A 25,573-nucleotide genomic window follows, 5' to 3' on the forward strand; every position below is an offset into this window, starting at 1 on the left:
CACCTGTCGACTCATTTAGTTGTCTCACTGTTTCCCCTCTAGTGCACCTATTTATTAACACTAAAGCAGCTGAAACTGATTGATACACTCCATGCTCTGATTAAAAATTTAACTGATGGATGGATGCGCCCAAGAGTTATAAAATGCTTAAAAAAAAAAAAAAGTTGAAAAAAGAGGGGCAGAGGTTGTCTTACCTCTTGAACAGCCAATGGTGTTTTGAAAAAAAATATTTATTAGCACAAAAGGAAACTATTGATGGGATGTGACTGACCAGGACATGAAGTCCTTACTATCCTATCCCGAGCAGGGGTGTGGGTATTATGCTGGGCATACACAGGCCGATGCGCCCTTATCAGTCAAGCCACTGATGGCTCGATTGACAATTTCCGACAGGTCCGATGACCCGCCGGATTGATACCCCGCTTGATCCCCACGGGCGGACAATAGCGGGGAATCGAGCGGAAGATGAGAAGCGCCCGCGAGGACGAGCGGGAATTGATCCGGCTGCCCGCGCGGGACACGGCGGGAGTCAATCCGGCAGCTAATCGAGCCGCCGGGTCGACTCGTGTATGCCCAGCATTACCCAGCAAGACCTATTCAGTGGTTGCAGGTGCATGCAACTTACCTTTGTGAGTACACTTATTATTCACCTCTCCAAATGTACTTAACATACCACTATATTGGCTCCTAGTCTCAATTTTGTGATTGCCATCGCTTCTGATTAAAGTGTTCTTGTAATTTTTTTTGAGCAGTTTATTAGAAATTGTTTTCATCATATGCTAAAGTTTGATGCACAGACTGATGTATCAATGCCCTTTCTTCTCCTTCTTGGCCCTGATTTGTACCTTTCAATAAACAGAGCAATGCATCTATTGATTCATTGGTGATTGTCTCTTGAATGTACAACTCTAAAGCCTCGTACACACGCTTGATGGTTCAATCTAGCTTGTGTGCAGCTTCCCTAATGAATCGCCAAGCCATCTGGAGTGCCGTATTGACTCAGCCGGGCACATTGTTCCTCCACCTTACCCCTCCCACTGGAAGTGCCATCATCCATGATGCTCCATGCCATTATCCCTCTTCCCTCCTCCATAGCTCTGTCCTGAACTGTCACCAGATGGATCTAATCCCGATTCCTGCGGGTGATCTTTTTATGTGTGTACACACACCTTTAGTCACCAAGTGAATTGTAAATCTGATACATCCTCCAACTGGTCATTGTTTCAAGAACTGCATTGATATAGGGGCAAAGTTACTGCACTAAGGGTCATATGCAATTCACTTTTTCACCTTGAGTTATCTCCTAGGAGATAATTTTTCATCTTCTCTTTAAACTAACTTTTCAGCATTTTACAATTTAAAAAGTACCCAAATGTTGGTGAAATAGTACTATCACATTCATATTGAGTATTTTCTTGCTTGCTGATAGCTTAAAAGGCATTTTATGAGAAGTTGTAAAAATATCACCTTGGAGAAAACTCAGGTGAAAAACAGAATTGCATATGGGCCCCAGTGCTCATTTACATGGGTGGTAAATGCATGGGTCATTTGGAAAGGACTGCTGTGTGACATTTGACCAATAGCTAGCTGCTGTAATCTTTACTGAACCATGTTTCTAAATTCATACATTGTCACTGGGTGATTGATGGCAATGCTTGAGGAGCAGCAGAAAAACTACTTTTAACTGCTCACCTCTACAAGCCCTAATAGAGCTTCTGCAAAGCCTTTTAGTACATATTTGCAGGAGGACATCCTTTTATGTTTGTCCGTAGAGCTAACTGCAGTTTCACACCAAAAATCGGTGTTTGTTGTTTTTTATCGGCCTTGGTTGCAAACAGAAGAAAAAATGCAGCAAGGGCAGGGATTGGTAAAATTGGAACACATTCAGTGTGAATGCGTCCCCTTTATTATAATAGTACTATAGTACTGACCTTGCGGTCTGCAGCATACAAGCATTCCGAAAATTGGATTGCAGATTGTCCATGTAAAGCTTACTGGATGTTAATGCAAACCACATAACTGGTATTTTTTCCCGACTAGTTTTCGGCAATTGCCTTCTTCAGGGGATAATCCCCTGAAGACGGCAATTGCCGAAACTAGTCGGGACAGGAGTGGGCAACATGGAAACAGGATTGAGTTGAGGGGCTTGAGTACCACATTGAGTGGGAAGCGCAATCAGCCAGGGAGGGTCCTAAGTGGATTAGGACCCTCTAGAAGTAAGTGCCCACCTCGTATTGCCTTTATCCAGTAATAAAAATAACTTGTATAATCCACTGAAAGCATCCCTGTTTGCTTTGTTCGCACATTGAGTGCATACAGGTGGAGAAGTGGAGAGATGCATCATTTGCTAAGAAGAGTAAATCTGCGCTGTGCAATCTTAATACACATAACTGGTATTGCCTAAATGGCTTAACTTGTGTTCTACATAATCTATACGTTGCTTGTATAACTTCCATTACCAGCTGACTAGTCACCCAGTAATGCACGGTATACAAGCAATATGCAGGCTGCGTGTATAGTGGTTATTGTGCTAATTATGTAATCATGTAAAGTTCAACTTAATTTTGTGCATACAACCCCTTGCCACATATGCTGTGGGGAGGGTGAGCAGATATGAAACTTTTGGATGTAGGAGAAATGCAAGCTAAGAATGGGAAGGAAAAAAAGAAAATTAGTTGAGCATGAACACAGATTTGTGAGCACAGCGGTGGCATAGCTAGAAATCTGATAAAAATTTTGATTAGGCCCCCAAACCTAGACACGCTTGAGTGGTGACCCCTTCCCTTGCCCTGTGGATATAAGTGAACTTGGCAACATACACTTTCATGCAGTGTTCAGCACATCACAACTTGAACATAAAGATATAAAGTCAAAGGGTAGAGGAACACAGAAAAATTAAAATGGTAATGAACACATTCTGGTCCACCCAGGCCCCCTATGCAGTAGTGTTATCCAACGCTGCAATGGCTATTGCAGCATATTTTGTGAGTATTAGGACAAATAAGCGAGGTGGTGGGTAAGCACACACTAAGATTACCAGAAGTACTTTAACCCATTCACGTTCCGTCGTTTTCACTTGAGCAATGTTCACCTCCCATTGATTAGCCTATAACTTTATCACTACTTAATTATCACAATGAACTGATCTATATCTTGTTTTTTCTGCCACCAATTAAGCTTTCTTTGGGGGGTACATTTTGCTAAGAGCCACTTTACTGTAAATGCATTTTAACAGGAAGAATAAAAAAAACGGAAAAAAATCATTATTTCTCAGTTTTCAGCCATTATAGTTTTAAAATAATACATGCCTCCATAATTTAAACTCACGTATTGTATTTGCCCATATGTCCCGGTTATTACACCGTTAAAATTATGTCCCTATCACAATGTATGGCGATATTTTATTTGGAAATAAAGGTGCATATTTTCCGTTTTGCATCGATCACTATTTCCAAGTTTAAAATAAAAAAAATATAGAAATATTTCATCTTTACATTGATATTTAAAAAGTTTAGACCCTTAGGTAAATATTTACATGTTTTAGTTTTTGTTATTGTAATGGGTTTTTTTTTTTATATTAAACAATTTATTTGGGTATTTTTGGGAGGGTGGGATGTAAACCATAGTTTTTTAATGTTATTGTGTGTTGATTTAAATTTTTTTTACTTTTTGTTGTAGTTTTACTTTTTGGCCACAAGATGGCGGCCATGAGTTTGTTTACATGACGTCACTTTAAGCGTAACACGCTTAGAGTGACGCATCGGGGAGGGAACAGACAGAAAAAGCGAAGCTTCCGAGAGAAGCTGTCGCTTTTTCAGCGGGGGAGAGGAATCAGTGATTGGGCACCATAGCCTGATTCACTGATTGCCTGGCTAACGAACCGCAGGGCGGGAGCGCGCGTGCACGCGCGCGATCGGCCATTGTAGCGCGCATGGTTCCTGGACGTAGTTTCTACGTCCAGGACCCAAAATAGGTTAAGGGTGTTGGAACACCCAGATCCTTTACTCCCATTTTCTGTTGAGGCCACTGGATAATTTTACTTTGGGGGGGGGGGGAGCTGTCCAGACAGAAACAAGAAATGTGGGCGCCCATAAGAATTTCAGTTGTAGAAGGAAATTATACCAGGTGCCATTTACTTCTGTAACTGAAATTCCTATGGGGGTGCTCGAAAAATTTCAGATTTTGCAGCAAATGAAAATGTTCCCTTTTTGAAAAATTCCTTCCTCACTGTACCTCAATGTACCAAGAATCTGTACTCTAAAATTCTTACAATAAAAAGCATACCATTCTATTCATTATGTTCTCCTGGGCCCCTCTGTGCTGTTTCTGCCACTCCCTGCTGCGATCCTGGCTTGTAATTGCCAGTTTTAGGCAGGGTTTACAAACAAGACATGGCTTCTAACCAGAGTGTAATAGGCTGAGAGGAGCTCAGTCTGTGACTCACACAGAGCCTGGAGAGGGTGTGTATAGCTTCTATCCTATCACAAGCAGAACAGCACATTCCTGCCTGAGTGCCTGAGCCCGACAAAGCCATCAGAGGAAAGAAGATTAGATTATATAACAGAGATAATACAGCCACTGTGCAACTAGGAAAGGCTGCAGTAAGACAGACCACATTAGAACAGGTATAGGAACTTATAGGATAGAAGAAATAAGGCTGAATATTTTGTTACAGAGTCTCTTTAAACATAGAGAGAAAAGGGGAAACAGGAAGAATGAGGGAGATAAACGGTTAAAATACAGTAGAGTGTATGAAAACTGAATCTTTATTCTATTATAAATACACAAGGTTAACCACCAATACTAAAAACTAAAATGTTGCTGGTCCACCACACATTTTCAATCCCACTCTGCAGATGCTCAACCACCAGCCTGCCATGCCTGGGATAGCTTCCTAAACTAACACAATACGGGCATAAATTATCCACAAGGCTTCAGTATTCGAATAGGGCCAAGAGATTAGTCCACACGTGGATAAATAGGTTTGTGAAACTTGTCACACTGTGTTTGCAGGGATAGGCAGTAGATGGCTAAGCAATTAGTTTGCTGTGGTGCTATGTAGCCAGATGGCAGTTCAAAGTCAAGCAGTTTTATCCCCCTATACATTCCTAGTAGTTTGGGTCACCCTGAGCTGCTTGGTTACTCTGTTGTACTCGTCCAAGCCCTATTTCATACAGCCTTATCAATCCCTGCCATGTACTGATGAGGACCAAAAGTCTGAAACAGGCTGTTTACATGTGGGTTTGATATGGCTCTGTAAAACTTAAAGCTATAGGCTTGCTATAAACCAGCGGTTCTGGATGCTTGCTTGGCTTAACAAGGGCGAAAAGGGATAATTTGCATATTTAGTAGGTGTGCATTGTGGGTAACCACAAATGTTCATTTATAACTGAATTATTGCAAATTTCCTTCTGTTTTAAGAAGGCAATTACACCAAGCTTTGCTTTTTTTAGTAGGAGGACTTTTTGGTTCCTTTTATCCCCCTATACATTCCTAGTAGTTTGGGTCACCCTGAGCTGCTTGGTTACTCTATTGTATGTTCAAGTGGGACTAAATGCAACTATATACTTGCAGCATCCTGTAGTCACCATCACATGGGTCTGTACAAACCAGGTATAATCTTCCACGGACAGCCTATAAGGCTCTTCAGCCAGAGCGTGATCTGCCAGCATAGACCATAACACTCTCAGCTGCTTCTACAGTGGGCATCCATAGCACTGCAAATGGCCAAGTAGATTGTCTGCCACTCCACGTGACACTTGATTCAGCATATATACGTTGCAAAAGGCCTGCTTCCAAAACAGCCACTCAGGCATGGCCAGTGGGAGGAGCCAAAGCATTTAGCCCACAGATTACATGGGCTTCATAGGGCCAATGAGTAGCTTGTGACTTGACTCTGTAGTGTTTGCTTTAATAGACAGCGGCCTAATGCCTGGTACACACAATGCAATTTCTCGTCAGGTAGATGAGTCGAATAGATAGTTTCCAACAGGTCAGATAAAAAAAAATCAGAAATCAGGTTTTGTTTAGAAGTAATCAGAAAAACGATCAGGGAATCAGATTGGACCTTTTGGAAATAATTTATTTGAGCCATCTAGCTGACAGGAAATTGCATGGTGTGTACCAGGCAATACAAACAGTGCAGTCACTGTAGCATTTTATACTCTTTGACAAGGGGAGGTTAAAATGTCTTTGTTGCTCATAATGCTACTTTACTCGTAGCTGTATAATCAGAGTTTTTTTTGTTTTTGTTTTTAGGCGTGTTGCTTGCATTGCAATGGAAAAAACAAAGCAGGAGCAGCAAGCCAGCTGTACCTGGTTTGGCAAGAAAAAGAAGCAGTACAAAGATAAATACCTGGCAAAGCACAACGCAGGTATGTTGGGTTGATGTTTTTCTTTTTGCTTTACCTGGAAGTTCTGCTGGATAACGACCTATGGCACAAAGCAGAACAGCTTTAAAGTTTGCGTTTTTATTTTGTGTTTCTTTCAATGCAGTGAAGTGTAAGAAACCACCTGTTTTCTGTTGCATTGTTGGTCCCTTTTGTGAATATTTCCCGGTACTTTTCTCTGTTTTACCAGGATAAGAAGTCAGGGAGATTCTTAGCGGCGACGTAAATGACTAGAAAAGTTAATCTGCTTAGGGGCTGCTTTTTAAATTGAAGAGGAGAGTGCATTGAACAACTACGCAGTTTCTCTTTCACACATTTTTATAAAAGAGCAGTGTTAGGCTATTTAAAGTGTACCTTTGATGAAGACAATAAAAGGATATATACTTGCCTGAGGCTTCCTACAGCCTCCTGTAGTCTTCGGGCTCCCATGGTAACCATCCGATTTCCTGCAGTTATCCCCAGTAAAGACACAGACTTAGTCATTCAGGGACTACTGTACATGCATGACCCTGCCTGCAGTCCTCCTTGGTCGTGCTCCCGTGGAGATTGTGAGATGCTAATAATTTTGCTTTGATGTCAAATTTATGTTAATTTTATACAACTGTATACAGCTTGAAATCAGACCAGTCAAATGAAGAAGCTGATGATTTTGATTGGTCTAGTTCCAAGCTGGATACAATTTGCATCAACTCAATATTACTAGCATTGCGTAGACTATCTGCACCTATGGCAAGCACTGAAATTGCGCCCTCCCATAATACCAGATAAAACACTTTCACTTACCTGGGGCCTCCGCAATCTCGTAGTTTCCTCACTGACCTCCTGGTCTTCATCATTTATCCGCTGTGGCCCAGTAAGGTGTGTGACTAAGTAGTCGTGCACTACATCCCATGCGTTGGCCTACTTGGCCTACACCTACTTGTTTGAGCTCCTGTGGCTGGGAGCATTCTGTGCCTGTACATAACGCTCTACAGGAGTGTGATCAAAGTGCCTCGCCGCCAAGCCAACACATGCGCAGTAGTGTACACAGTTTACAGGGCCGCACAGCAAATCAAGGATGAGGACTGGGTGGACGAGAGAACTATAAGCTTTCAGGGCCTGGATTCTGCAGGAAGCCCCAGGTAAGTAAAAGACGTCACATGCACAATCATTATTTTCAACCGCAAGGAACCTTATTCCATACTACAGCGGGCCCCTGCTTTTCCACATTTCAGTAGTTCTTACACATTTCCAACCATTCTACAGTAGGCCACCGCAATGTTTTCACACATAATTTAATTTCTTTTGGGAAAATCCCAGAACGTATGTGGGAAAGCAGTGGCCTGTAGTAGTATGGAAATTGTAACTGAAATAAAATGTGGGCCAGTGGAAAAGCAGTGGCCAGCTGCTGCTGTTGCAGAACATATTTTATAATAGGTTATAACAGTTCATGTCTTATTATCTTATGGTTTGATTTCTAACTTCGTTTTCAGCTCTGAGAGGAAATGGTAAGCTGCTGTGGGTATGTAAGGGCCAGTCAAGTAGCCCCAGAGGAAAATAAATCAAACAAAAAAAAAAACAGTGCTGTGGAAGCAAACAGTCTTCGCACACAGTGTGGTGAACCAAATTCTGTGTGCAACATAAGTTTTGACTGACAGTGGGTGGAAGTGTGTAAAGTACCTGCTGCCCCTAAGTCCATGGGACAGTGATGAGAGGGGGATATCAGCCCAATCACTAGTGAAGCCTCACAGACAGCCCACTCTGCAGATAATTACAGGCTGCATGCTGGGCTGGTATGATAGCATCCCGTTATCCAGCAGCAGCTGTTACAAACTCCAGCGGGGGAGGAGGTGACTTCAGATGTTCAGCTCTGTCCTCTCTGCGTTCCACTGCTTGTCTGCCAGGGTTCCTGGATAGAGGGAGGAAGGGAAAACAGTTCTGCAGACTGCGTTAGAAGTTGACGACATTGCCAGGGCAACGAGAGAAGCTGGAGGATGCCGCACGACACAGTGTGTCAGACCTCTCCTCAGGGCAGGGCAGCATAGCGGTAATGGCTCTGGCGGCCAAGGATCATGGGAAGGAGCATGAAGTGCTCAGACCTGAGGGAGGGGGTGATTTGTGTGCTCAGAGATGCCCCCCCTCCCCCCCAAGTGAGTGACAAGGGGCGCCTATAGCAGGTTCCCCATGTGCACCCCACCAAATACGCCTCTGCAGATAATTTCAAGTTAATGCAGGATTATACAAATTGTGCATGAATATTTACACAGCTTGACATGGATCAATCAAATGACCTTGGAAGGGATTCATTCAATTAATTTTCAAGCTGCATTCATTTTCTACTTTCTTTACTCTTAATAGTGTGTTGCCTCGTATACATTGCTCTTCATAAATAAGACTGATTATGGTAGGCAATTTTGGCACCTGGAGCTTTTTTAGACTTTTTACTTAAACCCCAAAAATGTTGATAATTTGCTAGTGTGTTTTTTTCCAGTCACATTTTCACATTAGCTGATCAGGAAGAAAGGGCTGTTTTCTACTACGACACCTTGTATTAAAACAATAATGTAAATCATGAGGTTACTTTTCCATTACTGAGATGCAATTGCGATTGATATTTTCCCCCCAATTGCATAAGTCGTGCTGCTGCTTTTTTGTATGTTTGGGTCTGTGTTCCTAGTATCCAGTGGAAAATGCAATCGCAGTGCATTTCTGATTGTGATTTGTGGTGGAAGGGCCCTTTTCCAACACAACTTGCACTAAAAATTGCATGTGTTTGCTTTTTCATTGTGCAATTGTTTTCTTTTGGTCTTCTGCGATTGTGTATATTTCAATGCTAGTGTTTTCCCTGCTTATAGCTCTTTTAGCTGGGTGCTCCAGACGTCTGATTTCGGTGAGCACCTGGCTGTCACCTCCTCATCCTCCACCAATACTTGTAAGCAGAGTTGGCCGACCCTGCATTCCCACGTCACGCCCCATCCGGCTACTTTTTCATGCCACCCAGCAGGAAAAAAATTCTGAAGAGAACACTGCAATGCGTTTTTATAGTTATCAATTTGCGTTTGCATTTTGTGTACTTTTTATATGACTCCTTCTGTATTTTTTGAGGGAATATATGGCCTGCACAGTTGTAAATGTAAATTATGACCATTATGAGTAAAGTTTTATAGTAGTTTTTTTAGTAAAGTAAAAATTTGATTCCTTACCAATTTGAGGAGCAGGAGCGACGGTAGATTGAGAGCCACTGGAAGTTATTTCACAATGCAATTCCATTGGCTTTCATTGGATCGCAAAACGGACTAAAATGTAGCATGCCATGCTTTTTTAAAGGACACATCCAAGCAGAATAAAAATTAAAAAATCCACTTACCTCGGGCTTCCTACAGCCTCTACCTGCCGTTCTGTGACCGCGCCTCAGTTTCGCTCCACGCTGGTGGTCCTGGGTCCACTCCAGCGCTGGATTTCTACTGCGCCTGCGCGAACGGCTCTGAGTCGCACTGACGTCATTTGGACTGTACAGCGCAGAACTACTGCGCCTGCGCTGTACAGTCCATATGACGTCAGTGCGACCAGTGAACCGCACGCTGGAGCGCAGAGGGAGCCGACGCGGAAGCCGACCTGGCGAGGTCGGCTTCGCCACCGGAGGGGACCAGGAGCCACCGGAGCTGCAGCGAGGGCACAGGATGGATGCCAGGGGCTGGAAGAAGCCACAGGTAAGTGGATTTTTTTATTTTCCTTGGACCACTCCTTTAAAACGTACAAAATAGAAACATGGCATTTGAAAAGTGTTCACTGTTATTTACATTATATTCATCCTGTCCTTGAGATTTGCAAATTATATGCGTTCTTAAAAATGGACCGCAATGCAACCGGTAGAAAAGGCACTAATGGAAACTGCACTAAATCTGACAAGGAGCAAACACTTTATTACTCTGTTTTATCTTAACTTCTATATATTACATTCAAATGCCTTTGCAATAATGGTGCAAACAGTACTGGTTCCTAGCAAGTTGTGTTCCAATGTTGCTGTGTAGATGACTACTCAGGTTTGTTGTTGCTTTTTGTTAGAAATAGCCATTAGAAGGCAGAGGTTGCAAGAAAAACAAAATCCTTTAATCAAAGTAGTTTTTCTTTTGATTATGAAATTAAATACTGTATGTTAAATGTTTTTATATGCATATTTGAAAGTTATTCTAGCAAATATTGGCATTCCTGTTCAGATTATCTTTAAAGCTACTTTCACACTGGGAAGTTGCCTTGCATTCCATGGAAAACAGGATTGCAATGGAGAGAAAAAGACACGCCGCATACAGTACTTTACATGCAGTGCAAAGCATACATACAGTACATAGAAAGTAGCTTCACTGCTACTGTTAATGCGTATGTTAGGCAGTACTTCACAGCATGCATTGCTGTACTGCACTGCTAACATGCAGATGTGAACGTTCCATTACAATAAATTATATTGCATGATGCAATGCACCAGTGCGAAAGCAGCCTAACTGATTAAGTGCCTGTTTTCCGATTAGTAGTTAATTAGATATAGTCTAAAATAAACTCTTTTGTATATATTTATTTGAAACAGTGTGTTTTTCTTTTTTTAAGTTGGCTATTGTGATTAAGTAAACCTGCATCAATAATTGTGCGTTATTTGTATCCACAAAAACTGTGACTATTGTGTCCACTAAGATTCTTAGTTTATTTTATTTTTTTGTATGCAGTGATTCTTGCAAATTGTGCCTTCCCTGCCTTCCTCCATGTACAAAATTGCTTAAAAGTATGTTAGTGTGTAAAAGTTATAGACTAACCAACAAGCTCATGGTGAACCAGAACTCATTGGAGTGTGTGATGGGCTACAATGGTCATAAAAGCCCCCTTACTAAAATGCTATGGAAAATAAGTTTGCTTTCTTAAAACAGAAAGAATTTGCGATAATTCAGGTTGGAGTGATCTCCGAGATGTCTCCCAGTGCATCATTGCTGAATATATGCAAATCAACCATTGTTGCCCTCAGAAGCTAAACACACCTTCAGACCCGCTGGAATGCAATGATGTTTTAGCTTGTAATTAGTACAGAGCCATAATAATCCAACATGCATACAGACTGTTTCGGATTGGTTGATCCTCATCAGTGCATGGCATGTATTAATTTGGCTCTATGGAGTAGGGCTTGAAAAACCCAGAGGTACAGACTAACCAGCAAGCTCATGGTGAACCAGAACTCATTGGAGTGTGTAGTGTGTAAAAGGGAACCTAAAAGTAGCAGCTGAAGTATGTAACCAGAGTCATCATTGAGCTGTCACATGTAATTCTGTCATTAAGCTAATAATTCACAATTATTAACTACTTGTTTCTTAAGTTTATAATTGGAGAGACTGCCTCCAAAAAATGGTTATTTCACCTATTGGTTCTTTTTGCCTCTTTGGAATCAAGGAGAAAAATTAGTCCATCAGCATGTAGCTTGTGGGACACCATGATCACTAGAGTGATTAGGAGAACATTGGTCTCTATATCACTGTTGTCCAATATCTAATTTAAGGTGCGTACACACGCACTACTGTAATAAACGACAGGTCCGTCAGACCCTCAGTGCATCGTTCACAAACAGCCTTATCGGTCTGCCTTACAGACTGTACACACGCACGACTGTTGGCAGAACTCCCGCCCAGCGGGAGGGTCTGACGGACCCGTTGTTCATTACAGTAGTACGTGTGTACGCACCTTTAGAGAACTTGTTGATTATAAGTAAGCTCATGAACACAGCAAAAGAGGAAAACCCCAGTACATTCATGCTGTGGGATGTTACACATACTATGCCCACCACCATACCTGTGTTCCTGTTTTGTAAGAATGCAGACACCCAAATATTTACCTGCAATTAGGTGTCTATTGGTTGTGTGCAGACTGGCTCTCCTCCATGTGACTTTTGCTGTTATAGCCACTTAAGTGGGTCAAGAGTGATCACATGGGGAACAGAATGTGTATGCAAATCTGTTATGGTTTCCGCCACTCATTTTTTTTTTTGTATTCACCCTATCTTTTTTAGAACACTGTAACCTTCCAAATTTACCATCCAATCATGGCTAGTATCCATCCATGTTTCTGCTCCCCCTACAATATCATCTTTCTGGCGAGACATAGTGTGCCAGCCGGGCAGAAGAGTACTGTGACCTTCCTGCTCATGTCTCTGTCCTCACTAGCTCTGCAATCTTAGACATAAGCAAGTTGCATGCTAGATAGTTTATGGAAACCTGTAGTTACGATTCAGGCAGTCCAACTGTAGTTCAGGACATGGGCCCCAAATCAATTTACACCACTTAAAGGATACCCAAAGTGACATGATGATAGACATGTGTATGTACAGTGCCTAGCTCATTCCTGACTCAGACAGGAAGTGACTACACTGTGACCCTCGCTGATAAGAAATTCCAACTATAAAACCCTTTCCTAGCAGAAAATGGCTTCTGAGAGCAAGGCAGAGATAAAAAGGGGAATTTCTTATCAGTGAGGGTCACACTATAGTCACTTCCTGTCTGGGTCAGGGCTGGGTCAGCCACTTGCATACCTGATATTTAACTCTTTCAGGCAGAGAAAGAAAAAAAGAAACACAGCATAGTTATTTGTGTGCTAGGCACTGTACATACCCATGTCTATCTCACCATGTCACATGTCACTTCGGTTATCCTTTAATACGAATGTCACATGGAGAAAAGGTATACCCATATGTTTATCTCTACTTCTGCCTGCTAGAAGAATCATGCAGCAGATTAGAACATTAGAACATTATCAGTGGGTCTTTTGGAGACTCATTTTATTTAAATATCAGATTTAGTTTCTTGTGTCTTAGTATCTGGCGATCAGTGTTGCTAGGTCAAAAACAGGGCCAGATTATCCACAAGGACACCCGAGGCTTTGTGTTCAGACTGCTCAAAGGTCCCGGCTCTCGTCTTCAGAGCCAACAAAGTTGTTGTTTGTTTTTTGTTTTTTATTTCAATATTCTTTTATTTGTCTCTAAAGAAGCAAAAACACAAACGTGCAAATAACATAGTATACAGTTGCTGCTGCTACCTGCAGCATGTGCAAAAAGAGCACATCCGAACATCCTAAGATGACAACCAATTTACTATGTGGTTGTCATCTTAAGATGTTTTCTTTTTGTAAGCAATAATCTAGTAAGCAAAGATCAAGGCTTTTCCATTGTATCATAAGTCAAGGCTTCTCCGAAATAGTACAGCTACTTCGAACGGAAAAGGAATTTCTTTGTCTACAACCCCCTCCACCCCCTGCCCCTCCCTCCCAGTCAGTGAACCCACACCAAGAGGTCTAACATTATCGCCCAGCATAGATAGATAAATCACTCTCCTCACAAAAAGGAAAATACACCCATCTTATAACAAGAACAGGATAACCATTTATGAAAGCCCACTAAGACCTTGTCTCAAACCATGACTAATATCTTTTTTTTTTCCTCTCATCTGACTATAAAGGGGCCAAAGCATCCAGGAATTTAGTGTCACTTTTCTACTGTGTGTTTCTTGAACCAGTGTCTCTAAGCCAAATAAGTTTTTAATAAGCATCTCTTTTTTCCCACCACAATCTCTTTGCTTGCATCCTTGCCGCCAACAGCCTCCTTGCATGAGTTCATAGTTTTAACTGAGCAGCTTCTGGCAGCAGGAGCACGTGCCCTTCACAGCATTTATTCTCAGCAAGTCGGTGCAATGTGAATTGAAGCCAGATGTTTTTTGTCTTCTTCTGTAAACCACAACCAATTCTATGCATTGCACAGCTCAAATACAATATAAAAAGATTACATGAGGCCAAGTGCTATTTCATGCAGTGTATTGAACAATTTTATCAACATACACCTCTAAATTGCACCCTATTCCATGAGCAATTGCACAATCCCTGTTTAAAACACTGAACACTTTTTGCATGCAGGCCAACAAGTGTTCAGTGTTTTAAACAGGGGTTGTGCAATTGCTCATGTTGATAAAATTGTTCAATACACTGCATGAAATAGCACTTGGCCTTACGTGAATTTTTTTTTATATATACAAGAAGTTTTTTGCCTACCTGTACAGCTTAACCTATTTTGGTTCCTGGACGTAGAAACTACGTCCAGGAACCATGCGCGCTCCCGCGGCCGATCGCGCGCGTGCACGCGCACTCCCGGCCGCGGATTCGGTAGCCAGGGAATCAATGTATCGGGCTATGGTGCCCGATCACTGAATCCTCTCCCCCGCTGAAAAAGCGACAGCTTCTCTTGGAAGCTGCGCCTTTTGTGGCTGTTCCCTCGCCGATGCGTCACTCTAAGCGTGTGTTACGCTTAGAGTGACGTCATGTAAACAAACTCATGGCCGCCATCTTGTGGCCAAAAAGTAATACTACAACTGAAATTAAAAATAAATTAAAATGAACACACATTTACATTAAAAATCTATTGTTTACCTCCCACCCCCCCAAAACTACCCAAATAAAATGTTTACTATAAAAAAAAAAATTACAATAAAAAAAAACATGTAAATATTTACCTAAGGGTCTAAACTTTTTAAATATCAATGTAAAGATGAAATATTTCTATATTTTTTTTTATTTTAAACTTGTTAATAGTGATAGATGCAAAATGGAAAAAATGCACCTTTATTTCCAAATAAAATATTGTCGCCATATATTGTGATAGGGACATAATTTTAACGGTGTAATAACTGGGACATATGGGCAAATACTATACGTGAGTTTTAACTATGGAGGCATGTATTATTTTAAAACTATAATGGCTGAAAACTGAGAAATAATGAATTTTTCAATTTTTTTCTTATTCTTCCTGTTAAAATGCGTTTACAGTAAAGTGGCTCTTAGCAAAATGTACCCCCCAAAGAAAGCCTAATTGGTGGCGGAAAAAAACAAGATATAGATCAGTTCATTGTGATAAGTAGTGATAAAGTTATAGGCTAATGAATGGGAGGTGAACATTTCTCACGTGAAAACCACGGAACCTGAATGGGTTAAGAAACTGTGAATCACCCAGGTTCTATGGATCTGGTAACTAGATAATCACTAGATCAGAAGAGTAAATGGTCGGCACTCCAATCAAAGGTAAACTGTCTTTATGGCTGCATATTACAATATTCCAACATTTCTCTTTCTCAAGTGCAATAATGCCAAAGCAAATGTGCACTCCTGGAGAGAAAGCTTGTGTGTGCACATGGGTCTGCAAAGAGACACAACGTTGTCTCGAAACGTTGGAATATTGTAATATGTAGCAATAAAAACAATTTACTTATGATTGGAATGCTGACCATTTACTCTCCTTTCCAACACCCGGTTTCTATCTATTCACACCACATGGAGCATTAAGGGGCATTCATTCTCGCTGCCAGGAGCTGCACAGTTGAAACTATGAACTTGGGCACACACAGGTAAGCAGGCTGTTGGCTGCAAAGATGCAGGGGAAATTATTGTGGGGTGACACTACAGTGTAAAGGGGCACAGTCAGGATTATAGAGCAGAGGTGGACTAAATACAGGGTATGGGGCACATCAGGACAAAACTGTGAGAGAAAAGGATCACACGGGGATTTCTAGAGTTGGGGGGCACAGTGGGGACAGTAGAGGGGATGGACCTACAGTAGGAATACTAAAGAATAGGGAACCACTGTGGGGCTAGAAGTACAAGGAGGGAGCACATTGGAGACCATACTGTTAAATCAATCTAGTGGGTTCCAGGCAAGACAGAAGGGACAGCAGGGTTGACAGGAACTGCGGGGGAGTGAGCCAGAGTACAAATGATTAAATAAAGGGAGGGGGCCTCTGTGATGATTAAACGGGTGGGGGGGGTACTAGACATGGGAGAAGGATCCGCAAACCAGACTTGGTTGAGTGAAAAAATTGTCTGTTCTTTATGAAATAGTATCACATGACAAAAATGGTAGTGCAATAAAATCACAGGATCGACTAACGCGTGTCGGGCTTACAATCTGCCCTTAGTCATAGTCCAGGGGGTACTAGAATAGACAATATTTATTGTGTACAGTCTATAAGGGAATACTATAGACATTGGCTAAAGAGGGACACTCAGAAAAAACTTTAAAACATAGGAACAAATTAAGTCGTATTTGTGGCATGTGCAGGAGTTGGAAACCCTAGAAAATTAGTTTGTGGTGACACACCAGTTGGTGATTGTGGTAAAAGTTTTTTGTTTTGTTTTTTCTCATCTCCACAGGGTTCCTAACTTGTTTAGATGTTGTTTTGCATCTCACTTGGTTGACTTTTGTGATTAGATCAGTTTGCTTTGCACTACCACTCCTGTTAAGCTCATTTGCAGTCCTTCGATGATTATGGTTTATAGTTTCCTTTAGAACTTGTATTCAATTCCACAGTTTAGTTTTACTTTCTTGATGACATTAAGGCCTCTCTTCCACAGGAGGCGCACTTGTCAGGAAGTTCAGGCTGCCAGCCACTAGTGCCGGGATGGCACTAGCAGCTGGGTTGGTAGTGAAGCAGCTGGGTAGGTAGTGAGCAGCTGGTAGGTAGTGAATTCACCGCCTGCTCATGGAAAGGAGTCCTTAAGGTGTACCTGAAATAAAAGCATTTATACATACCTGGGGCTTCTGCCTCTTTTAGGCCACTCCTCCCCCCTCCATCCTCCTGGGCCGCTTTGATCCTCCACTGGCCAGCCTGGCAAATCCTTCATTCAACCTAGATCTATTGTGCATACATGGACCAGCAGCACGCACACCCTTGTCATGCTCCTATGGCCTTGATCATTCTGCACCTGCGCAGTACTATTGCGCAAGTCCAGAACGCTGCCGGGGAGGGGCGATGCCGGACCGCGCAATTGATAGTGACTGGGCATATGTAACAGGGGCGGCCAGCGGAGGATTGGACCGGGGTGGGGGTTTGGTTGGCTGGGGCGGCGAGGCAGCCCACGGCCTGAAGGGTGCTGGAGGAAGCCCCAGGCCAGGAAGAGTATAGAATACACTTCAAAAAATAATTATAAATGTCAGTATTTCATTACATGGTCTACAGGTAGCTTTCACTACTGTTATTTTGAGGAACATGGGTTTATCTTAAGAAAAACTGCTCAAATTACATGTAGATGGAATGTGTGCCAGGAAGGATACATTTTCTTTCCAAAAAGAATGCAGTACCTAAAGGACAGCTGTAGCTAGAGGGATATGGAGGCTGCCATATTTATTTCCTTTTTACAGGGTACCAGAGGCGAAAAACATAGTTGCCTGGCAGCATGCGACCGCGGTCAGGTGTGCTCTGCGCATGCGTGTGACATCACGATTACGTCACGTGCATGTGCAGAGTACTCTCGGCTGCAGTCAGAGTGGTGGGCCTCGGGACAGCTCACCATACATGCCAGCAACCCCCATTTCTCCTATATTTTTCGCCTCTGGTATCCTTTAACCAATACCAGTTGCCTGACAGCATTGCTGATCCTCTGCGCCTAATCCTTTTTAGCCTTTTAGCCATAGACCCTGAACAAGCATATGCAGATCAGGTGTTTCTGACATTGTCAAATCTGACAAGATTAGCTGCATGCTTGTTTCTGGTGTGATTCGGACACTACTGCAGCCAAATAGATTAGGGCTGTCAGGCAACTGATTTTGTTTAAAAGGAAATAAATATGGCAGCCTCCATATCCATCTATCTTAAAGAGACACTGAAGTGAAAAAAAATTGATATAATGAATTGGTTGTGTAGTACAGCTAAGAAATAAAGCATTAGGAACAGAGACATAAGTCTAATATTTGCTTCCAGTACAGGAAGAGTTAAGAAACTCCAGTTGTTATCTATGCAAATAGCCATTGAGCTCTGTGACTTTGAAAGTCTTGCAGAGCTCTGACTTCTGATTAGGTTATCTCAGCTGTATTGTGTTTTTCTTTTGCAGAAAACAGTTCAGGACAGGTCAAAAGTTCACTGCCTGTTCTGCAAAAACTTTTAGAATGCTGATTAATGTGTAAACTGTTAAGGTCCGTACACACGCCGGACTGGAGGCAACGACGGATCCGTCGTTGCCTCCCGCTGGGTGGGCGTTCCAATGACAGTCCGGCGTGTGTACGCACTGTCGGCGGACTGATACTGCTGTTTCTGAGCGATCCGCCCGGCGGATCGCTCAGAAACAGCCGTATCAGTCCGCCGACAGTGCGTACACACGCCGGACTGTCATTGGAACGCCCACCCAGCGGGAGGCAACGACGGACCCGTCGTTGCCTCCAGTCCGGCGTGTGTACGGACCTTAAGTATTAGAGAATGATGCAATGTTATAAAAAAAAAAAATCTGTATAGCTAAAAAAAAATGAGAATATTTTTTTTGCTACCAATGTTCTAGTAATTACCCGTACTACATAACCAATTCATTATATCATAAAAAAAAAATTCGCTTCAGTGTCTCTAAATCTACCCATGAACAACCAGGCAGAGATTAGATTTGTGCCTTATGCACAGAACACAAAGATACCGGTAGTTATTTGGCTATAGTACCAAAGGTGTTATGATTAAAACCAAGGGTACTTTAACAGTAGAGCCTGATAATATCAGCTGTAAAGCATGGTGATGGAAATGTTATGGTTTGCAGCACCAGTGCCTGGGTAACTCAAGACTAGAAACCACTGTAAATTCTTAACTGCATCAGAGGGGTAGTTGAGGATAATGAGACTTATAGACCTTTTAACTTGACAGTGACCCTACAGTTTTAAATAACTACACCAAAATTGGCTAAAGAAATTAAAAATGTTGACATGACCAAGCTAAAGCCAAAATCTGAGCTCTTGTGATGTTGTGGGTGGTGTAAAATAAGCTGTGATGAAGCAAACCCATCAACATCCATGTGGGTCTTTTTTTCCCATCAGTGTGAAGAGCTGAAAACCTTCCTCTAATGCTGGGAATACACGGTTCGTTTTTGCCTTCGTTTAAACCTTCGATTCGTTCGGTAAACGAATCGAGTGTTAAAAACGTATGTGAAAATAGTCATAATCTCATTATAGTTTCGATTAATAGACCCCAAAAACGAACGACTAGTGATCGAACATGTTTGATATTATCTCTCTTTATCCATCTAATCGAGCCATTGGTAGGCTTGATGGCTGTTCAGATCGATTATATATTCGTTTATGCTAGTCCGTCCCTGTAAAAAGGGATTTTCGTTTCGTTTCTTTGCAGCCTTCGATCATTGGAAAAACGAAACCATCAGAATCGAAAAAAAAAACGCAACCGTGGGTGGTGATATTAACCGTATGATCGATTATTTCGGGATCGAAAAGGACAAAAGGCACAATTGAAACGAAGGTTTAAACGAAGGCAAAAACGAACCGTGTATTCCCAGCATAAGTCAGTGTCAGAGACTGTCAGTTGTATGAAATTCCTACCCCTTACTAATAAAGGGCATGGTATTGTGTACTAAAGCCAAGGGTGTACGTTCTTTTTTTTTTTTCTGTGGAAAAACTATTGTTGAATAAAGGATTGCATAGTTAGTTCTTCCTATTCTTGTTTGCTTACATCACCTTTATCTTCAAAATTTTTGGGATAAAAGTAAATTATTGATGTGTCCACGTGTTTTGAAAAAAGAAACCGCAAGAAACACTTTAAATGAGATCGTCTTAATCTTTCACATGACTGTAAATTTTCTCCTTTTCCTAATCGTTCCTGTGCTAGCCACAGAATTTTCTGTCTGCATTATTGGCATTGAACAGTGGTGATTTTACTTTGAATGAAATTCACTTGTAAACTGTTTACCTCACTGGTTTAATTGCTGTTTCATGTTGTCTAATTATACCCAGGTAAGACACTAAAGTTTTATTTAGCATAATTGAATTAACACTAGGAATTGTTTTGTAGAGAACCTTCTTCAGAGTTAATAAGTAGATTTTCCTAGCCATACAACAGATATAAAAAAAAGTTTGTAAAATAAACCTACAACTTTAACAAAAAACGATGACTGTCACAAAATTAAAACCGAGCTTTGGGGAAATAGCTTTATGCCTAATTTTTTTTTTTTGGGGGGGGGGGGGAAGTGTGTGTTTTATAGTTTCTGGACCTTTAAAAAGAATGATCATATTTTTAACAATATAAGATGCACTTTTTCTTTTTTTTTTTTTTTTCAACATCTGTGTGTGAGAATTTTCAACTGCACTGCTTAGCTAGTAAGGTACCAACCACTATTTCATGAAACAGCTTTGTTCCTTCCCTTTGCTTGTTTTCTCTGGTGGTGTTAAGTCATTAGTTCCATCTCACCATTGATCCACTGTCTAGTAAGCAGGGATGGACTTCCGAGTAGCTACGAAGCTGCAGCTAGTCTGATTCGAAATGTTAATGAAGAGCTGATTAATCAGCTGTGACCATGGGTGATGGAGGGTTAACTTACCCATAAGTCCATGGGATCCTCTGCGTGTCAATCGCGTCATACGCAAAGTGTTGGCTGCGTTCCACGATTCATTACCGTGCTTTCTTCTTCAAGCTGAAAGGAGGAAGTGCGGTAGTGAGCCGTGGGACAAAGCCAACAGAACTGGCTGCTACTAAAATCTAGCAGTGTTCTTGCCAAGCCCTTTTAGCCGGATGCGCCGCCCGGCTAATTCTGGTGACTGCCCGGCTGTTACAGCTCTCCTATAGGCAATACAAGCAGAGGAAGTGGGGCCAGCCAGCAGAGCAGTGAATACTAATAAAGAAGGGCGGGACACTCACTCCCAGCTCTCAATACAGCAGCAACTCGCCTGTCCTGTGAAAGCTGGTGCACACGGCAAGAGTGTTTCTAAGTGTTTTGTGATTTTAAAAACTCTTGCTAATGTTATCCCATGTGTGTGTTCACACTGGAACAATGTGATTTTGTAAAAATCTCCCATAGCATTGCATTAGCAAGAGCTTGTAAAATCTGTAGCGTTTAAAAAGTTCTTGTAGTGTGCACCAGCCTTGAGTGAACAGGAGAGGGAGAATGTGAAAAACATTGTCTGCTTTTCCAATGTACAGCGCTGCTGCCCCCTAGTGTTTGCTCAATTACTTGATTCAGATTTTTGTCACGGTAGTTCAGGCAGCAAACTCAAGGGGCAGCAGCCCTGTACACTGGAAAAGCAGGCCATCTTTCTCACACTCTCCCCCTGCTGCTGACTTGCAGGACAGGAGAGCTGCAGATGTGTGTTCCGCCCCTCTTCATCAGTTTTTATTGCACTTATGGCTGGCTCTGCCTGCTCTCCACATGCTGCTGCCAGTCTGCTGGATCTTCTTCTGTCATACACCTGTGTCATGGACGGTGATCAGGGGCCAGAAGGGACAGGGTTTTGGGGGAATTTAGAATGCAGCTATTCCACAGCTTGAAGTGTCTCTGGGATGGTGAGAGAGAATCTGAGCAGGCTTTTATAGTGCTCCAAAAGTTTCAGCAACAGGAGCTGAGCAGAGAGGGGTGGGGGGAAGGAGGAGGTCCTCTGACTGTTTGCCTGCAAGTAGATGCCACACTCGGGGACTGCAGCAAGCCTATGGCACTCTCAAAGTTCTGCCTTAGACCTGGTCCCTGAAAGTTGCATCAACATCCTGTAACCCGCTCGAATAGTTCAGGGCAACTAAACTGCAACTGCCATGACAGAACCAGTCAAGAGAACACACAGGTCATCAGAGGGTCCCCACTGCATCACTGGGTCGAAGAGCTGACGTTCCATCTGATCCCTGCAGGGATATCCAGGCACCCCCTTGGGGGGGGGAGCTGCACTGCAACTGGAGGGAGGTTGGAGATCTTGGGGCCTGCCAGCCAGCTCTAGAGCCCTGGGCAATTGCTCAGCTTGTCTCTTTGGAAGGCGCCACCCTTGTATTTCCCTGTCCCGCCCCATCCAGCTAATTTTTCATGCTTTCCAGCTGGGGAAAATTCTGGGGTGAACACAGTCTGCCAAGTGCTACCTGCCTGTAATTAGAGTCTAACTATTGCTACTGATCACAATCTACCCATCACAAGATTCTGAATATCACTACCTGCCTGCCACTAGAGAATCTGCTACTAAAACCAACCTGCTACCAAAATCCTCCAGTTTTTGGAGATCAATAGGTAATCAATAGTTCTGTAATAGCATGCCTAAATTATGCTGACAAAACTTCTTACTGTCCCTTGTTGAGAAATATATCACTTTCATGTAATAGCCATGCTCAACAGTATTTACATGGGCATTGGGAAGGCCAGTTTTGAGGGTGTAAGAAACAGCGATGTTGGATAGTGTTGGATCTTAAAGTGAGTTTTATTACAGTATGGGAAAGCAGAATAATGCCTTCTCGGCTTTCTGGTATTTTCCATTGACTATTCAGGATGGGAAGTGTTTGACTGAGCTATTTGGCTTAGTTATTTGAACCTCAGGACAAACTGGGCATTGGTTATGATCAACAAGATGCATTTGTCTGAGTTCATGCAGGATTACGTACATTTTCATGCAAAAATATGCAGCTTGAAAATGGACCAATCAATTTAAACCTTGGTGGGACTTGATTGGGCCATTTTAAAGCTGCATATATTTGCATATAGATTTACATAATCCTGCATGAACTCAGAAATATTTGCATCTCATTGATCATCCCTACTGGGCATTTCAGGTAGGAAAGACATTTTTTACATACATTTATTTATCTTGCATGTTTGTATGTCAGGAGTTTACACACTCCATGTCAACGTCTAGAGAGATGTGCGAACCATTCAGTCTCACCTTCACTTTTCAGTAATGTAGTAATAATTAGTGCTTATTAACATTTTTTATACAGTAAACCATATTCTTATAGGAGAGTTCCAATCTTTTTTTTGTAGATTTTAGGACCTTCTGTGTGCTGATTTGTCTGGCCCTTGTGTATATGGTGGTCATTAAAACATCCCTATATATCTGAATCAACATGATTTTGTGGCATACAGTATATATACTCCAATCTAGCTGTAAGCTTATTGGCTTGGAACAAATCTTTAGCTTTACAGTGTATGAAGCATTGAGGCATAAAGTCAGGGCCAGTTTAATCTACAACAAAGCCCTGGGCAAAATTAACTGCATTTTTTTGTTGATAGATTACACAAAACAGCAAATGTATATTTGATACAAATATATGCTTCTTATGCATGACTATCTGCTGGTCGATTTTAGTTTTTTCCCAAGAGTGGGTGAATCAACCAGAAAGGATTGTATTAAGCAGCATTTTAGAAAAGATGGATGCATCATATCATGGTCTTCCAAATGTTTTCAGTCATTTTCAGACTTAATAATAGTTGGTGTACTCTTCAGTTATTTTCCTGGAGATAACAGCTGGTGAGGTTGGCTTCAGGCAAAATCTACTATTTTTTTACCACAAGATAAAACTGTTGCAATTAATCGTGTACATTGTTACACAAAACTTTTTTTTTATTATAATTTCAGTGGTGGTATTTTCTTTTACACCAGAGGTGCCCACACTTTTTTGGCTTGTGAGCTACTTTTTAAAATTAGAAAGTCAAAATGAAATACCTATGTACAATTTTAGGAGCATAATTGTATATACAGAATGGAAAATGTAGTGCGGTCGGGATCTACCATGAAGCCCTTTGTGATATACTGGTAGATTGCGATCTTCCCAATGGGCACCCCTGTTTTAGACCAGCTTGATCCATGTTTCAGAAGTATCACTTTACCTGAAAACTAAACCCCAACAGATCAGCAGTCTTTGAATTGGGGTTTAATTGGGCGATGTGAAACCAAATTGTGCAAAGAACATTTACAAGCTCATGGATTCTGCTTGCTTGCTTTCTGTCCTTAATTTATTTATCTTTTGTATGTGCCTCAGAAAGTGTTGCCTTGGATCAAAGGATTAGCCAGAATTCTACTGGTTGCTGGTTGAGTATTTGCTAGAGAAAGTGAGGCATCACATGTTAAACAATTGTACCTGTGCCTTGCCAGACTTTCATATCCTCGTCAGGTTTGAAGCATACTGTTGACCAATGCTTAGTTTTGGATAAGTTCAAAATGTTATGACATCGTTTGGTTTCTGCAATAGTGTATGTTCCAGTCGGAGAGATTACATTTTTATTGTCCTAGGGTCTCTATAGCCAAGACATGTTTTTATTAATATTTCAGCGCAAAAGTCTCTAACAACTTCCGTGTTCATGCATATGAATAGTTTTTCGTACACCCTAAAAAGAGAGAGGCTTACCAGCCACTGACAATTCACATTATAAGGTTGTCAGAAAGCTTTAACGGGACATCCAATCATCAACCTCAGTAATCTGCTAAATCAGCTTCCTTCATGTGTACTTTCGCATTTGATGTCAGATGTGCAGTTTTATTGCCATTTAAGAATAAATGCATGCAAAGTAGAAGCTACAAACCTGTTTTGTGGTTTTAAAGTAGAAACTACAAACCTTTTTTTGTAGCAAACAAGCAGTGGATTATGCGCTGGAAGCATGATTGATTATATTCCACCATATGATAAAGATGGTTTAGATCTGGTTAGCCTCCAATCTTTGGAGGGGCTTTAAAAAATTACGCCTGGGTACACACATCCAATTTTGAATGGCCAATTCTACTACTTGCTTGTAGTATAAAGGCTTACCTACACAATATGGTTAATCTGTACACAATCTGTTCACAGTAATCAAAATATTTGGCCCTCATTCTACATGGAGGTAGTAAAACTGGCTAGATTAAAACTGGGTTTGTGCATGCAAATTTAGAGGCAAGCATGGCACGGTTTCACTAACCACGATGGAGTGTTGTCGAGGTGGTGACTTTAGTGCATCAGTGGTAATGCACAATCGCCATATTTGACAGGTGAAACAAAGCAAGGAGAGCGGGGAAGAATATGCACCAAGCTAAATTATACAACAGACAGAAAATGTGTGCAACATTCCCAAAACTATATAGAATTTAGTGAAGGGATCAGAGGGCTTCTGACTTTTTACATTTTATTTTTTTATTTGCTATAGAGTGAGGAGGGGGTACATCATCTGCTTGTTTTTTTATGCTGTAGTTGTCCAAGTTCAATGAGATTTCACGTCCCCTCCCACTTAACTGAATAGAAAGGGGGGTAAAATCTCTCCAATGAGTGCTTAAATAAACACACATTTTTAGTACTATAGTATGAAAAATTACTTTAGCATCTGTAAAGTTTTTAATGGTGTCAAATACCTGCTGGGCAGGTTTTTCTCACATCCTGTTCTGTTATGAACTCACACAACAGGAAGTCAGTGGAAATATCTTGAAGTGTTAATGCAGAGGACAA

The 25,573-nt window shown here is 41.6% G+C and overlaps 1 protein-coding gene across 17 annotated transcripts in view; it reads left to right on the plus strand.

Annotated features, from left to right (window-relative positions):
• The window catches only part of CASK (calcium/calmodulin dependent serine protein kinase), a 461,253-nt gene that overhangs the window by 377,296 nt on the left and 58,384 nt on the right, over positions 1–25,573 (plus strand). For all 17 annotated transcript variants that reach the window (XM_068269833.1, XM_068269836.1, XM_068269834.1 and 14 more), the window contains one exon: positions 6,259–6,374. In XM_068269833.1, the coding sequence (XP_068125934.1) occupies positions 6,259–6,374 (116 nt within the window). The remainder of the gene's footprint in view (positions 1–6,258; positions 6,375–25,573) is intronic.

Source organism: Hyperolius riggenbachi, chromosome 2, assembly GCF_040937935.1.
Source record: "Hyperolius riggenbachi isolate aHypRig1 chromosome 2, aHypRig1.pri, whole genome shotgun sequence".
NCBI lineage: Eukaryota > Metazoa > Chordata > Amphibia > Anura > Hyperoliidae > Hyperolius > Hyperolius riggenbachi.